General features: G+C 34.2%; 2 protein-coding genes across 2 annotated transcripts; one reads left to right on the top strand and one right to left on the bottom strand.

Annotated features, from left to right (window-relative positions):
• Positions 1-3,040: 3,040 nt before the first annotated feature.
• LOC123688864 (ras-related protein Rab-21-like) lies at positions 3,041-5,217 on the bottom strand. Its single transcript, XM_045627590.1, has 5 exons — positions 4,961-5,217; positions 4,775-4,902; positions 4,488-4,697; positions 4,238-4,315; positions 3,041-3,994 (listed from the first exon to the last, which is right to left on the bottom strand). The coding sequence occupies exons 1-5, from the start codon at positions 5,001-5,003 to the stop codon at positions 3,776-3,778; spliced, it is 678 nt and encodes a 225-aa protein (XP_045483546.1). The 5' UTR covers positions 5,004-5,217; the 3' UTR covers positions 3,041-3,775.
• Positions 5,218-5,703: 486 nt separating this feature from the next.
• LOC123683952 (putative ammonium transporter 2) lies at positions 5,704-15,034 on the top strand. Its single transcript, XM_045622968.1, has 11 exons — positions 5,704-6,938; positions 6,993-7,079; positions 7,138-7,336; positions 11,026-11,171; positions 12,324-12,487; positions 12,643-12,832; positions 13,345-13,415; positions 13,862-13,919; positions 13,975-14,052; positions 14,117-14,295; positions 14,590-15,034. Exons 1-11 carry the CDS (start codon positions 6,809-6,811, stop codon positions 14,965-14,967), a joined length of 1,680 nt encoding a protein of 559 aa, XP_045478924.1. The 5' UTR covers positions 5,704-6,808; the 3' UTR covers positions 14,968-15,034.
• The last annotated feature ends 179 nt before the right edge of the window (positions 15,035-15,213 follow it).

Below are 15,213 nucleotides of genomic sequence, written 5' to 3'. Positions count from 1 at the left end.
CCCGGTAATATAATAAGCAATTAAAAAACACATCTATTCCCGTTACAAGCAACATCCAGGGACATTCCGCCAAATTTATCGCCTTTAAAACGTCTCTGAATATTTGAAAAGGCGTGACAAATAGCAGATTTACGATACGCTTAATTAGAAGTTTTAGCGCTGTTCTGCGTTTTGTTGGGAATTATGGTTCGGACAGGGAATTTTGACGTTTTTGGAGACGGCGTTTGATCTTTGTAGAAGCGAGGGAATTTATGTTTGATAGAGCGGTGGAATTTTTGAGAATAAAGGTGATACGATGAAAATTAACAAGAGTAATTGGGTTGTTTTGGTTTATTGTTGCCAGAAACTGATTTGGAATGGTCCAGGGATAATTAATTTTTAGTTTTTCAGGTACAAGGAAAGTTTGAAAAATCGCTGATGTGAAGTGAAAAGCTTTTTAACGTTCTATGCAAAATCTGTAGTAGGTATACAATTGGCACATAGATGGACTTCACGTTCACATCTGTGTTTTTCTCTTAATTCTTATACAAAATTAGGAAAATATCAGTTTTAGGTTGTGCTGAGAAGTAAACCATCGCAGGTTAGTACATATTCAGATAAAAATTTGGCATTATACATAGGCGTACAACATTGCTTCCGCCGTTTTTTTTCCGAAATTCGAGGCTTCATTGTAAAAAAATGGTTTTACATTTATGATTCAAAGTATTGTCCATTGCTGACCACTACTTTCTCCCATCTTTTGGGCAGCATACAAATCCCGCGTTGAAAAAACTGGTTATCTTTTGAAGCGATCCACGAATCGATCAAATTTTTTACTTCTTCATAAGACCGGAAGTGCTGGTCAGCCAGGCTGTGTGCAATTGATAGAAAAAAGTTATAGTCCGAGGGAACAACGTCTGGAAAATACGACGGGTGGGGTAGGACTTCCCATTTCAACGTTTCCAAGTATGTGTTAACCACCTTCGCAACATGGGGTGGAGCATTGTCATGTTGTAAAATCACCTTATCATGTCTCTCGTTGTATTGCGGCCGTTTGTCTTTTTATGCTCGGCCCAAACGCTTTAATTCGTTAGATAATGATCGCCTGTGATTATTTCAGTCGGTTTCAACAACTCATAATACACTACGCCGAGCTGGTCCCACCAAATACTGAGAATGACCTTGGAACCATGAATATTAGGTTTGACCGTCGACGTGGAAGCATCGCCGGGATATTCACATGATTTTCTGCGCTTGGGATTATCGTAATGAACCCATTTTTCGTCTCCAGTCACAATGCGATGAAGAAATCTTTTCTATCTTTGCCTTGCAAGCAGCTGTTCACAAGCAAACAAACGCCGTTCAACATCTCTCGGCTTCAACTCGTACGGCACCCAATTTCCTTATTTCTGAATCATTCCCATGACTTTCAGGCGTTTTGAAATGGCTTGTTGCGTCACTCCCAATAATCCTGCCAATTCTTGTTCCGTTTGACACGAATATTGATCAAGTAATGCCTCCAATTCTGCATCTTCGAAAACCTTTTCTCTTCCATCGCCATGCTGGTCTTCGACGTCAAAATCATCGTTTCTGAAGCGTTGAAGCCACTCTTGGCACGTTCTTTTACTAATATCGGCCTCACCATAGGTATTTGAGAGCAGTCGATGAGCCTCAGCCGACGATTTCTTCGTATTTAAGAAGAAAATTAAAACCTGCCACAAATGACGAGAATTTAGCTCATAAGCTGACATGTTTAATCGAAAATTACTTTATGAAGCTGACATAAATCGACCAATATTCCGATGTCGTTATGTTTACAAATATCTAAGCTTTTTGTATGAAATCTACGATCTATTTATTTCGACTACCACTTACCGCTATAGCCATCTATAGAAAAACGGCGGAAGCAAAGTTGTACACTTAATATAAAATTTTGATCGCATATACAAACTCTAGTCAAAATTTTTCAAAAGACTCGAAATATCTCGAAACTGAGTTTTTTGCAACAAATTCGATTTCAGCAACGTATTCGGCTTTCACAAAATTGTTTTTCTCGAAATTTCAACAAGGTATAGTCTTGGTTTTTCCAAAAGAAATCGACCTATACCGAATTTTTAGTTATTTTAGTGTTTTAAAGGGGTTTAGAGACCGTAGATCCCGATTTAGGCATTGAATCTTGATTAAAAAATTTTTAAACCTATTCAAAACACAATTTTTAAAGAAAATATGACATATATTAGGTTAGAGGTGTGTTAGAAGAAAGTAATCTCACAAAATTCGAAATATCACGAAATTGAGACTTTTTAAGTGAAAACTGATTGAAGATTCATATTCATGTGCTCAATTGCTGCTAATATAAAATTTTGAGGCCAAAATTTTTTTTTCTCTATATAGATCCAAGGTTTAGTCTTTGTTCTTCCAAAAAATTGGTTGATCGAATTTGAATCGATTTTTGTGTTATTTCAGTTTCGAGGTCGTATATTTCGAATTATTTTTATTTTATAACAAATTTGAAATATCTTACTTTTTGGGAAAAAAAAATCTACTCATCAACAAGCACAATTTTTCTACAAAATTCTAAATCTCAACTTTGAGTTGAGTTAAGAAGAATCCGATGGTAAACTTATATTCAGCTAAGAAAATTGTTCCCTATAGCACATTTTGAAGGTGATCAGAGACCAATTTTTTCTTGCAAAAGCCGACAAAAATGATTGGAGCAAGAATTATATTCGTAAAATTTATAAAACCATACAATATGTTAATAAGGTGGATTCGCTGAAAGAAAGCGCATCCGCCATAATTTCTTACTGGGATTTCAAACCCTTGCGACATCTAGGTTGAGGAGCTCGAACCACGATGATGAGAAGAACAAGTTACAGATATCTATAAATGATTGGCAACTGCAATTTTAGTTCTCGGAAAAAAATATTTTTTCTTTTTGATGCGAGAAATATGATTTCAGATATCTATAATCATTTTTTTATTTACTAGTATCAAATATATTTACAAGTTGAAAATTTCTGCCCAATATAATCATTAGTTTCAAATGAAACACAAGAAATATTGAGATGATCATATATTACAAAATTAACAAAATATTCGACGACAAATCACTAACATACATTTTTCTCATACTCACAACTCTATATTTCACAATTAAATTTACACAATACAAAAATGCAAGAACAAAAATTGTCAAAAAAAGTTAAGAACTATTATCCTTACGGTACGAAAAAATAACAAATATCACATGTTTTTTACGAATTGTCAATATTCAGTCAATGTATTCTAATTCGATTGAGTGCAATGAAATGCCTGAAAGCACATGTTTGTTTGGCTCACAGCATCTAATGGCTAGTCCTTGGTGCGAATTCTTTGGTAAGCTGCGACACAAAAACAAAATCGACAAAGAAGCCAAGGTTACTCTTATCGCAATAACTACGTCCAACATAATTAAAAATTAATTCCTTTCTAGCAGTTTTCATTGTCCAGAACGAAATTTAAGTGGAGTTCTTCCAAAGTAAAATAAGAACACAGCCAGACAATTCTATGAACCATAGAATTTATCACTAACATGGCCAACCCTGATCCCCTTATATCTGACAGTAGACCTAAGGATGGGTCAATTTTCATAGGTTATCTGTCACATTATCCTTTTGTAAGCATAGAACGGCATCGATTGCACCTCAAACAGTGTTCCCTCTTCCGAACAACCCCCTATCTCGTAAAATCTGGCCAAACAGGTGGGAATCGAGTTGAAACGGTCCGAACTAGCTCTTCAACAGCACGAACGGCACTAACAACAGATCGGAGAAACCGAGTCACCGTGCGCTATATGGTTAATGCTAATGTTCACCAATTCCTCATTGGCCGTATCAGTAGGTTCAAGTTCGCTTGAAAAGGCCATGATGTTGTTGATGTCGTCGCTGTTGTAGGACCTGTTGGCCTTTGGGGTGTTCTTCGAGTTTGCTTTCACCAACTCCATGGCTACGTATTCGAAGACTAACTCTATACCCTGAAAATTATGATGAATCGAGTGTCAAGATGAATTGTTTCGATATACAGGGTGATTTGATTCTCATTTCAACCGGGGTCTTATTCTAGATAAATTAATCCAAAGTAGTAAAAAAATGGTAAATGAAAACAGTGCCTTAAAGTATTGAGCAAGTAACTGAATGCAAATACTACATTTGTTTAATTCGAGTTCTGAATCTTTACATCGCGAATATTGATTCTGATTGTTCAACATTTGTCTTACCTGATCTGTTTTTGCAGACACCTCGTAATAATGAGCACCAATGGTTTTAGAGTATCCCAGAGCTTCATCTCTTGACACCTAGAAGAAATCAATTCCAAATACACATATTGAAAGAAAAGTGATAAGTAACGAACAAAAACATTCTCAGTGAAAAACACAAAAAGTTACAAAACCTATTCAACTGAAGGTACTTTTAGATAACAGATAATTAATCAGAGAGAATGGAAAATATTTGTGAGAATAAACTTACTTCTCTTTGTTCGGCAAGATCAATCTTGTTGCCCACAACAACAAGTATAATGGATTCTTCTACGTTCCTCTTCAGTTCAAGCACCCAGCCTTTCATGCTTTCGAAGGAATCTTCAGATGTTATATCGAATATCACAATTGCAGCCTGCGAATTCCTGTAGAACATGGGGGCCATGGCTTTGAATCTTTCTTGACCTGCTGTGTCCCATATCTGGCAGCAATTCAGATGTTATTTATTCATATTAACACTTGGACTAACAAAGAAATCAATAAAATTTGGTAACTTACATGTAGGTTTACCATTTTATCTGCTACGTTGATTTTGGTACTGTAGAATGCAGCTCCTATGGTCGGTAATGTCTGATGGTTGAAATGTTTTTCTACATATGTCATGCAAGTACTTGTTTTGCCAACTCCTGATAACAGAAATTCGAAAATAACAATGGTAATTTGAAAAATAAATTACGCATTTACCTTGGTTTCCGAGTACAACAACTTTTCCCACTATCATTTTCATTGTCTTCAATCATTTGAGGATTCTTCAGGAATTAATTTGTTGATATTTCTTCAACTGTCGAGCATTGAAAAACTTCAATATCTGTTAACGTTTATATATAATATCTAGACGGATATGTTGATTTCCTTTGAGTCATTTTTTGTAGATCCCCTTTATCAAACGAAGATAGGGAACTTCAGCATCAGCATTGTTTTTGTTTATCTCATCATTTTTTATCAGTCTTTGTGTTGTCAAAGATCAGATTTGACAGGTGGTGTGTTCCATGAATCTCTCCATTTCTTGTTTTTTCGAAGAATTCTTATTAAAATTAATAACTACTTTCAAACATGTAATTTCATATCACAGGAAGAGAAAATACTGAGAAAAAATCTTTACAAAATCTAATGAAAGACGCCAATGGCGATTCCACCAATAGTCACCATATAATGAAATAGTAACATTTTTCTCTCCATTATATTGAAAGGAGAAAAATTTCGCACTGGAGAACTTGGGATGGAATACTTTTCATGGAATAATATTGGAATGATCGGATTTTCATATTTAAAACGAAAAATAAAAGAAATAAAAATGTAAGCACAATGATTTTCATGGTGAAATTGATGAAGATGAATTTTCGATAATAAATTGTGTCTTTCCTTGATAGAATATCATACAAAATACTGACGAATTGAACAACAATAACAATATGTGAATTGTACGAAGTTGGGAATTTAGGATGGACTACTTTTCATGGAATAATATTGAAATAATCGGATTTTCATAGTAAAAACAAGAACTACAAGAAATAAAAAAATATACACGATGATTTTCATGGTGAAAAAGTTGCTGATACATTTTAAATAATCAATTGTGTATATCCTTAGCAGGGTAATGTAAAATGTAATGCAAAATGGCTTGTCCGTATGAATAAATAAATAAAAAGGTATACAAAATACTGACGAATTAAACAACAATAACAAAATATGAATAGTACGGAGTTGTGAACTCAGAATGGACTACTTTTCATGGAATAATATTGAAATAATCGGATTTTCATAGTAAAAACGAAAACCAAAAGAAATAAAAAAATATACACGACGATTCTCATGGTGAACAAGTTGCTGATAAATTTACACAAATCAATTGTATAAATTAGTTGGATATCATACAAAATATCTACTGACGATGATGACTTGGGCAACAAAAACGATATGTAATTTATTAGGAACTAAGAACTCAGAATGGGCTACTTTTCATGGAATAATATTGGAATAATCGGATTTTCAAAGTAAAAACGAAAAATAGAAGAAATAAAAAAACAAACACAATGATTTTCATAGTGAAAAAGTTGTTGATAAATTTTCAATAATAAATTACGTATTTCCCTTGTAGGATATCACATAAAAAACAGACGAATTGAACAACAATAACGATATATGAATTATCGATTCGACAATTGTCAACAAAAAGTTTTTGAGTATTTAATGATGAATAATTTATCGCTATCACGCTACTATAAAAAATTAGAATAGAAACTATGAGAAGTGGATCTACAGTTGCACGAAATTTTTATTCATTCGTCAAAGGAATTACCTCAAATTGGAAGCTAATTTATGTCCAAATTGGGATATTTTTATTTCACAATAGAAAGACGATGCACGTTGGTCTAGTCTCTGTTGGGAGGACACTAGAATGAATTATTGACGAAGGTCATCCTTAAAAAATTTACTTGTTTACGAAAACATCTTGACATGACATACAATTGAAGTGATCTGTCTGGACAATACTGATCTTTCCACCCCTAAACAGTGGTGAGAAGTGCCAAGATGAGTTTGAATAAAACTGTGGATTTATCTGTCAATAACAATACCAATATACCATGGCTTTACGATATAAGCTTAGAAGACACCAACTGGATTATAACCAGCGCCTTTATGATCTTTACTATGCAAACTGGTAAGTAAAAACCAAAGTATTAGATTCAAAACTAATTTCTCCTGATATTTTCAGGATTTGGTATGCTAGAATCAGGTTGCGTATCAATCAAAAACGAAGTCAATATAATGATGAAGAATGTTGTAGATATCGTTCTTGGTGGTGAGTCTAAAAAACTGCTATTCTTCGTCTTTTTATATAATTTTGTTTTGAATTTCAGGGTTGACTTATTGGTTTTTTGGTTTCTCGATGTCTTTCGGAAGGAGTCCTATGAACAATAAATTTATTGCTTTTGGGGATTATTTTGTGGATCCTCCTTTAGATGATAAACTCAAGGGTGCTATTTATGCTGCGTTTATATTTCAGCTTTCTTTCGCAACTACAGCTACAACTATTGTTAGCGGAGCTATGGCTGAAAGGTGAGTAAATATTAAATGTTTCTTGGATAAATCCCACGTTGGAGTGGAATACAATTGGTTCACACCTGTTAAAAAAACAGAAATAAGTTAGTGATGAAAATAATAATTAAACTATATCAGATCTACTATAACTAATGTCAACATACCTACCCTGAATGCTTTGTATAACACAGACACTCTGAATAGTCACTTATTACTCTAGCTAATGAGAGTAGGCCTGGAAGATAAACTTTAATGTCGACTATTCATAGAAAACAATAAATTTTGCTTCGATTATTGTTATTCAGGTTTAGCAAAATAAGACCAGATATTATTATTCTTTGCCCTAAAGTGTGGCAAAATCAGACTATAATCTTATGTTTATAAATATTCTTTGACAAAATAACTCTATTAATAATAACATATTACCTATTCGTCAGTCGTATAAATAAATTTTGTCAAATTCTACGGCAAAAAATTGAAGAAGAAGAAATTGTTCTCTGATCATCAGTGATCATCAGTGGCGTAACTAGAGTTGACTCATGGGTGGGAGAAGCAGTGCTGCCAACCCTACCTAAATTTAGGTAGATCTACCTAAATTCAAACTAATCTACCTATCTACCTTTTTTGAGCTCGATCTACCTTAATTCAGCTCCGCGCGAACTATACGGTTTTAGATCAACGACAAACCGTTTTACCAGTAACGTGACTATGAAAAAAATCTATTCCTTATTAACTCTCACATCTTAATTTTTACGCACGCCATTGATACGAAGATCTCCGGAGATCAGCGGCGGAGTTTCCGAAACATACAGATGCAAAGAAAGGACCGAAATGGGTAATAAACTAATAAATAACGATGGCTGCGCCTCAATACGTACTTGCTTGATAGAAAAATAGCGATAGTAAGTATGGTTGCATGTACGTAGGAAAAATAGATAGGTTCGTACTGCTCGCAGATTAATTGAATCGATCCTTATGCTTAAAAAAAAAAACAGAATAAAATAAGATCGTCGAAAGGAATGAGATGGGTCCCTCTGAATGCATCGAAGGCTGCCGTCGGGAAGCAATAAAAGACCCTTTTGGGTGTTAAAATAATAAAAGTTTTTGGACAACAAGCATTTTCTTGCAAATTATACACATCTGTTGAAATGAAATATTTGAAAGACTATTTATTCTTTCGTGTTCAAGTAGTAAAGAGAACAACTTCCTTCAAAGCAGGCTGTTTTAGTAGAATTGCTGAATCGAGATATTTGCGATTTTGACGAAACAGAAAAGGTGTCATTTTGTATAGGTAAGTTTTTTGCTGAATTTATCGAAAATATGAGTGCCAGTGATAGTGGAGGCGAAGGAACAAGTCGTGGTCCACTACCGAAGAAAAGAAAGTATTACCAGACCTATAAGAGTGATTGGGAAAAATTATCATTATTTTATATACATATATTTAAATTTTAATTTTAAATTATTACATAAATATATTTCTTTGTTTTTCAATTTTTTTTATTAAGTAAATTCTTATATTTTTTTATTAATTCATCAATATTTATCATTAATAAAGTATAAGTCTATGGACTCAATTCTTTCAAAACTCCTAAAAAAAAGGAAAAAATAATCTACCTAAATTTGGCAACATCTACCTAAATTTCGAACCTCTATCTACCTTTATTTGAGCTCAGTGGGTTGGCAGCACTGGGGAGAAGGTTTACCCTCACTTTAAAAAAGCGAAATCAAAAATGTTTTATAACTTTTTTCAATTGTTCCTTACTATTTTTTTATTCAAAGGGGGTGATTATGACCCCCAATAACCCCCCTCATTCATATTTGAAATTTGAATTCAGGTACCGTCGTTTACTTTCACTTTTTACACAGAATACTATACCAATTTTTCTTTTTTTTGTCAACAAAATTTCAATTTCTATAAAATATTATCTACCAAATGCAAGCTATTAATCACTAGTTCTCAGATTAAATAACCCTAGGAAACTTGACTATTATTAATAATAGGATGCTTTCTATTCGGACATTCAGTTTCAAGCTCCTTTCAAAGGTGACTTTCTGAAAAAAGATTATTTTTCAAAACCGCTAATTCTTTCAACCCCACATTTTTTGAGAAAATTGGCCTCAAATATTGTAAAATTTAATTTTTCATCCAAAAAGGAAGGGTACTTGGAAATTGACAGGATTTTCATTGAAAAATCAAAGTTGAAACAGATAGTACCTAAGATAAAGTATATGTTCAAAATGACCGCCATTGTTTTCGTTACAAGCTTAAAATATTTTATTTTGGAATTATTGAAGAACAAACGATTGTTCTTCTAATTTAACACCCTCTCTATCTCGGTATTGAGGAAAGTTGGGATCCATTTTTGCAGGAAATTTGTTATTATTATCATGAATACTTTCTACCCTATCAGTTTGTTTCACCTACTCTGGTACACCCTGTATACATGAATAAAACGCAGACGAAACAATAAAACTTTTGTAATTCGAGAATTTTTAAGAGAAAACTGCGAATATAAAAGAAGTTACAATTAAAGTTAGAGATAATAATTACACAAAAGAAAAATGAAACGATGATGAAATTCATCTTAAATTATTTACATGTTTCGGTCTTTATTTACAAAATGGAAATTATGATAAACCCATATTATCAAAAAATTATTGGCCTACAAACCCCTAATCAGAAATAGTATTGTTATTAAAGTAGATTAATAATCAGGTAATTCTGAGAAGAATTAAATGTTTCATAAATTATTTTCCTGTGAAGCTAAAGAACTTTTTCGAGAAAGCAATGTCAATAACTTACTCAGTTCCATTAAGAAATATCTTCAAAGATTAACTCATTTGTTTCGAGTATAAACCAATTTGTCTGTGATACATTCTGAGTAACTTATCATTTTTGAAGTTATGAGCCCTTAATTTCGTCCAATTTTCAAAATTGAGAAGAACTCAATTAAAATATATGCCAGTGACGAACCGAGAATTTTTGTGACGTAATTGCAATGTAATTCTTATAAATCCATTTATCTTTACAGCTCAGATTGAATTTGAATTACCATAAACAAAATAAAATCCCATGGAAACAAGACATTTATTTTAGAATTTGAATTTGTTGGTTTCTATGGTTTTATTGCATCTATGACAATCTGTATTACATAAGTGATAAGTGAAAATCAGCAAACTTATCCAAAAATATATACTTCCGAACAATATATTAAAAAAAAAGAAAAAGAAGTTTTTTATTTTATTTGAAAGTATATAGTGTTTTTGAAAAATTTTTTTATTAAAAAGATAGTACCATACAACTTTGGTGCTTGACATTATATTAGCTAACTAAATCGTTATTAATTAATATTTCAGGAAGAACAGACCAGACCGAGTTGATAATTAAATTTACCTATCGATTTCTCTCATCAAATGAAATACTTTTTTCGATACCTACACCTTTTTTTCTATTTGAACCTAAAAGTTCTATGAATTATTGTACATTTGGATTAATTTTGCCGATCCACGAAGAATGAGATTGAAATGGCAGTAATATAGAAAAAAATGAGGAAAGTAGTGCTTATGGGCGCTTATGTGGTCCTCAAGGGCACAACAGTTCCTCATTTCACGTCAATGCTTTCCTCATTTTATACTATAAAGTAACATATTACGAAATATACGAGTTAAAAAGTTTCTACTTAGTAGATTTCCCTCCTTTCTTTCAGATGTAATTTCAAAGCCTATTGCGTCTTCAGTTTCTTGAACACAGCAATCTATTGCATACCAGCTGGCTGGATGTGGGGCGAACACGGTTTCTTGAAACAAATGGGAGTGGTTGATATAGCTGGTTCTGGAGCTGTTCATCTCATTGGTAAGATTGAGGATTCTATTTCTAGGATCTCTCTGAAAATTTTTTCAAGTCTCTAGGACATTTCGTTCGAGAGTTATCTTCTGTACAGCGGACAGGCAGAATTGATTTTAATTTTGTCAAAATGATAGATCGCTGGAACAAGAGCTCCTTTAAAACATATATCAGATCTGGGGCTAAATCTACTTTGCAATTTTCATTTTGCATTTTCTGTTTTTAAAAGGTGCAAAGTATTGGGGTATATATGGACCTAAAACGAGGATCTCTAGATATCTGGGAAGTGAGCCTTCTATCCTGCAAACCGAGACACCAGCTAGTCTATACTTGCGCCTAAGAGAGTCTCAAAAGACACGTCAACGTCAAGAAACGTATTTACTTCACTAGGGTCAGCCAGGCCACGCTGAGGTCCCTGGGATCATATAGCCAGGGTCTCTACTGACATGGGACTGCTGTAATACCATAAAGCAATAAGACAGAGGCAATAAAGTAACTCTATAATGGGTACCATAGCATTGTGGGATTGAAGGAAATGAAAAAGCCGATGAACTTGCAAAAAGGGCATCAAGGTTGACACCTGTTAGTCCTGAGCCCTTCTGTGGTCTTGGCAAATACCATTACAAGACAGCGGTTCAACAATAGGAGAGGGATAATAGGAAAGCCCTCTGGAGGAATACTCCAGGTCTTGATCAGGCCAAGAAATTTGTGGTAGACTAGAAAGTTCTTGAAGGTACTACGAGCTGAGCTTCGGGTAATGGTGGGACTGCTGATTGGACACTGTCGGTGCAAATACATTTTGTACCGCATGGATAAGTCAGCAGATGAGATCTGCAAACTCTGTGGAAAGGAGGTAGAAGTAGCCAAACACGTAGTGTGCAAATGCTCGTAGCTTGCCTAAGAACCAATCATATGAGAAAGTCAGTTCGGTATATCAAGGCTCCCTGGGTTTGTATCGGTATTGCACAACATTCATTGATAAGTGTGGAGTGAAAGTCAAGTAGGAGTTGTAAAATAGTTTAGTGAAACAGATAGTAGCATTGCTAAATGCATATTGTTGTGCAACTGCCTCATTTTTCTTTTGAAAATTTAACGTTATGCAAAGTGAAAAGATGCGAATTAGTTTGGTGCAATAGGCCCTTGATCTATAATTTCCAACAGGAGGAAGCTCTGCCATGGCAAGTGCTATAATGTTGGGCCCACGTTTGGGCCGCTATGACAACGGAAGGAAACCCTTACCCTTGGGAAATCCCGTTAATGCTGTGATGGGTCTGTTCGTTCTTTGGTGGGGCTGGTTAGCTTTCAACTCCGGTAGTACCTATGGGGTGAGTAATACTCTCAAATGTCTCCTATCACTACAAAATTAATGACAGTCAAAATGGCGTCTTATTCTAATCTTGCATTTGTATTGATACACCATTTATAAATAGAATTGTTATAGTTTTTTGTGCCTTTAATTCTTTGAGATTGTTTTGTATAGCTCAGTGGTGAAAAATGGCACTACGCTGCTAGGGCAGCTGTGATGACTATGATGGCATCTTTTGGAGGTGGTACCTTGAGCATCTTATATTCATTGGTACGTTTGAAAGGAAGGTTAGACGCCATGGATGTTATTAATGGAATACTTGGTTCGTTGGTGTCTGTAACTGCAGGTTGTTTTCTTTACAAAGGTAGGGGAATGTACATTTTGTGTCTAGTAGTAAAAGCGATTCTATCTTAGAAGATGTTAGGAGTTGTTGTAATTTGGAATTCGGGAAAGTGCTTTTACAACTACGTAAACATACTATTTTTTCTGAAATAGCAATGAACATTATCATAAATTGTTGTGACAAACGTCAGATATTCATTACTTATCTTCCAAAAACATTTGAAATGTACAGAGATGATGATGTTCAGATGTGTGGGACATCACTAGTGTTGGTAAATGCTGCTGAAAAATCATTTTGAATTCTTTGCAAATTAAATCCAAGAAAAAAAATTATTACGCTTACAAACGTTTCATAGATATTGCCAAGAAAAAAGACGATCTGCTAAATGAAAATGTAATGATTGCATACTTCTCCCATTTGTCTATGAATTTGAAAGAATATATATAAAAAACCAGTAAGGATAAATTTTGACAAATTTTAAAATTAGGAAATGGATCTTTTCCGAAGTTTGACTACAAAAACATTGATTTCAGGTTGGCATTCAATCTTGGTTGGAGCAATAGGAGCTTTATTCACCTGTCTTTCGATGCCTCTCTTTGATTTGGTAAGGTTTGAAACATTTTCTCCTAAACTTCGTCACAATATTTTTCAACTACATAAATTTCGAACGAAACTGACAAATCCTTACTTGTTTACCATGCATGTATCAAATTTCTAATCTTCACGACAGATTGAAGGTTTTGGAATACAGAAGATTCGAGAATGAAATAGAAAGTTTGTCTCTCTTTCATCTCAATTCCTACCAATAACTCAATAAAATTCTCTTTTTCTATCTCACCATCATAGCCTTTTCTCTGATCAGAAATTAGTTAATTTTGCACTTTATTGAAATACTCTCATCTTTCCTCTTGCTTCTCATATTTTTTGATTCTCTGTAAAATAACTTATGGTTCTCCATTCCTTCTACAACATCCGTATATCCGTATAACATTTTTGTTATTCCTTCATCATCAGTTTTCTCTTATATTCGGTTTTTTCTTCTCAACTCAGGTGGGAATTGACGATCCAGTTGGCGCTAGTGCAGTACACGGTGTTTCGGGACTCTGGGGTAAATTTAATCTAGACAATCCTCAACATAATGAACTCTTCACAACAATTTCTAGGGGTCCTAGCTGTTGGGATCTTCGCCGAGAATCCATACCCCTTAGACACGACCAGTGGCAGGTCAGGTGTGCTCAATGGTGAGTACCAACAAACACCAGCTTGTTTTCTTCTTCAATGAGAAGTTCTCAAAAAACTCCGTAGGTGGCGGTTGGTACCTCTTGAGTGTCCAGTCGCTTGCAGGTATCTGCCTGTTGACATGGGGAGTTATTTCAAGTTTCTTCCTCTTATGGTTCATCAACCTGTTCATCACGATAAGAATGGAAGTGCAGGATGAGCTGCTGGGAGCTGATTTGACGGAGCATTTTGTTAGACATGGCAACGTGAGTTGAGTTTTTAAGTCATATTTATTTGATATACATATACAATACAGGGAGAGATTTCGGGAACTACAGCAATTTATAGAAATAGAGACGCAACACTTTGATACCAGCCGTCCCGTCACTGTTTATTTAGTATACTGAATTATTATCATTAAACAAAATTACAGAGTTGAAGTACATTAAACCTATAAACTCTAACTTGAAATTATCCATAAAACAACTGTAGAGAAAGAAAAAAAAACAGAGATAAGTGAAACGAGAAAATTGACTTTCTAATCTTTTTTTATGCTTCAGGTTGGTGTTTCCAGAGCATTATCAGCATTGAGAAGCGTTTACGACACTAGGGAGATCGAAAAACTTCACGATATAGGTCACAATCCAGGTCACGATCTAAATCTGAAGATGGTGCAAAAATTGGCCCACAAGAGGAAGTATCGTCTATCACAAATACTTTGCGATCTTACCAAGGATAGAAAATTAGGATGCAATTCCCCAAAATCGCTCATTCCTAAAAGGAGGTTCAAGAAGAAAATGAACGTCTCCAATGGTCAGGAGATGAAAAACGGATCAAATGTGGATAAAAGTGGAGTCATCTTTAAACCTGAACCACCCACGAGAAGACTAAGTACTGCAGACACTACTGTGTCTACGACGTTAGCTTGGGTCAATTGACGTTTGATAATTCCAAAAAATCTGTAATTTAACTTTCTTCTGGAAATTACAGTATTTTAGGCATTAAATCCTCAGAAATGTAAATATATATCGAATAAAAACAAATTTGAAAGTTCCTTTCATTTTCTCTGTAGTGTATTATTTGTTTATCGAAATTGAGTGTTTTATTCTATTGCAAATTGAATTGGAAGAGGACATTTGAAAGAACTTCATCGTTCAAAATAACCTTTTTCACTTAACAAAGAT

The sequence above is a fragment of the Harmonia axyridis genome, chromosome 1, assembly GCF_914767665.1.
Source record: "Harmonia axyridis chromosome 1, icHarAxyr1.1, whole genome shotgun sequence".
NCBI lineage: Eukaryota > Metazoa > Arthropoda > Insecta > Coleoptera > Coccinellidae > Harmonia > Harmonia axyridis.
This window is presented reverse-complemented; position numbering and strand designations above follow the sequence as displayed.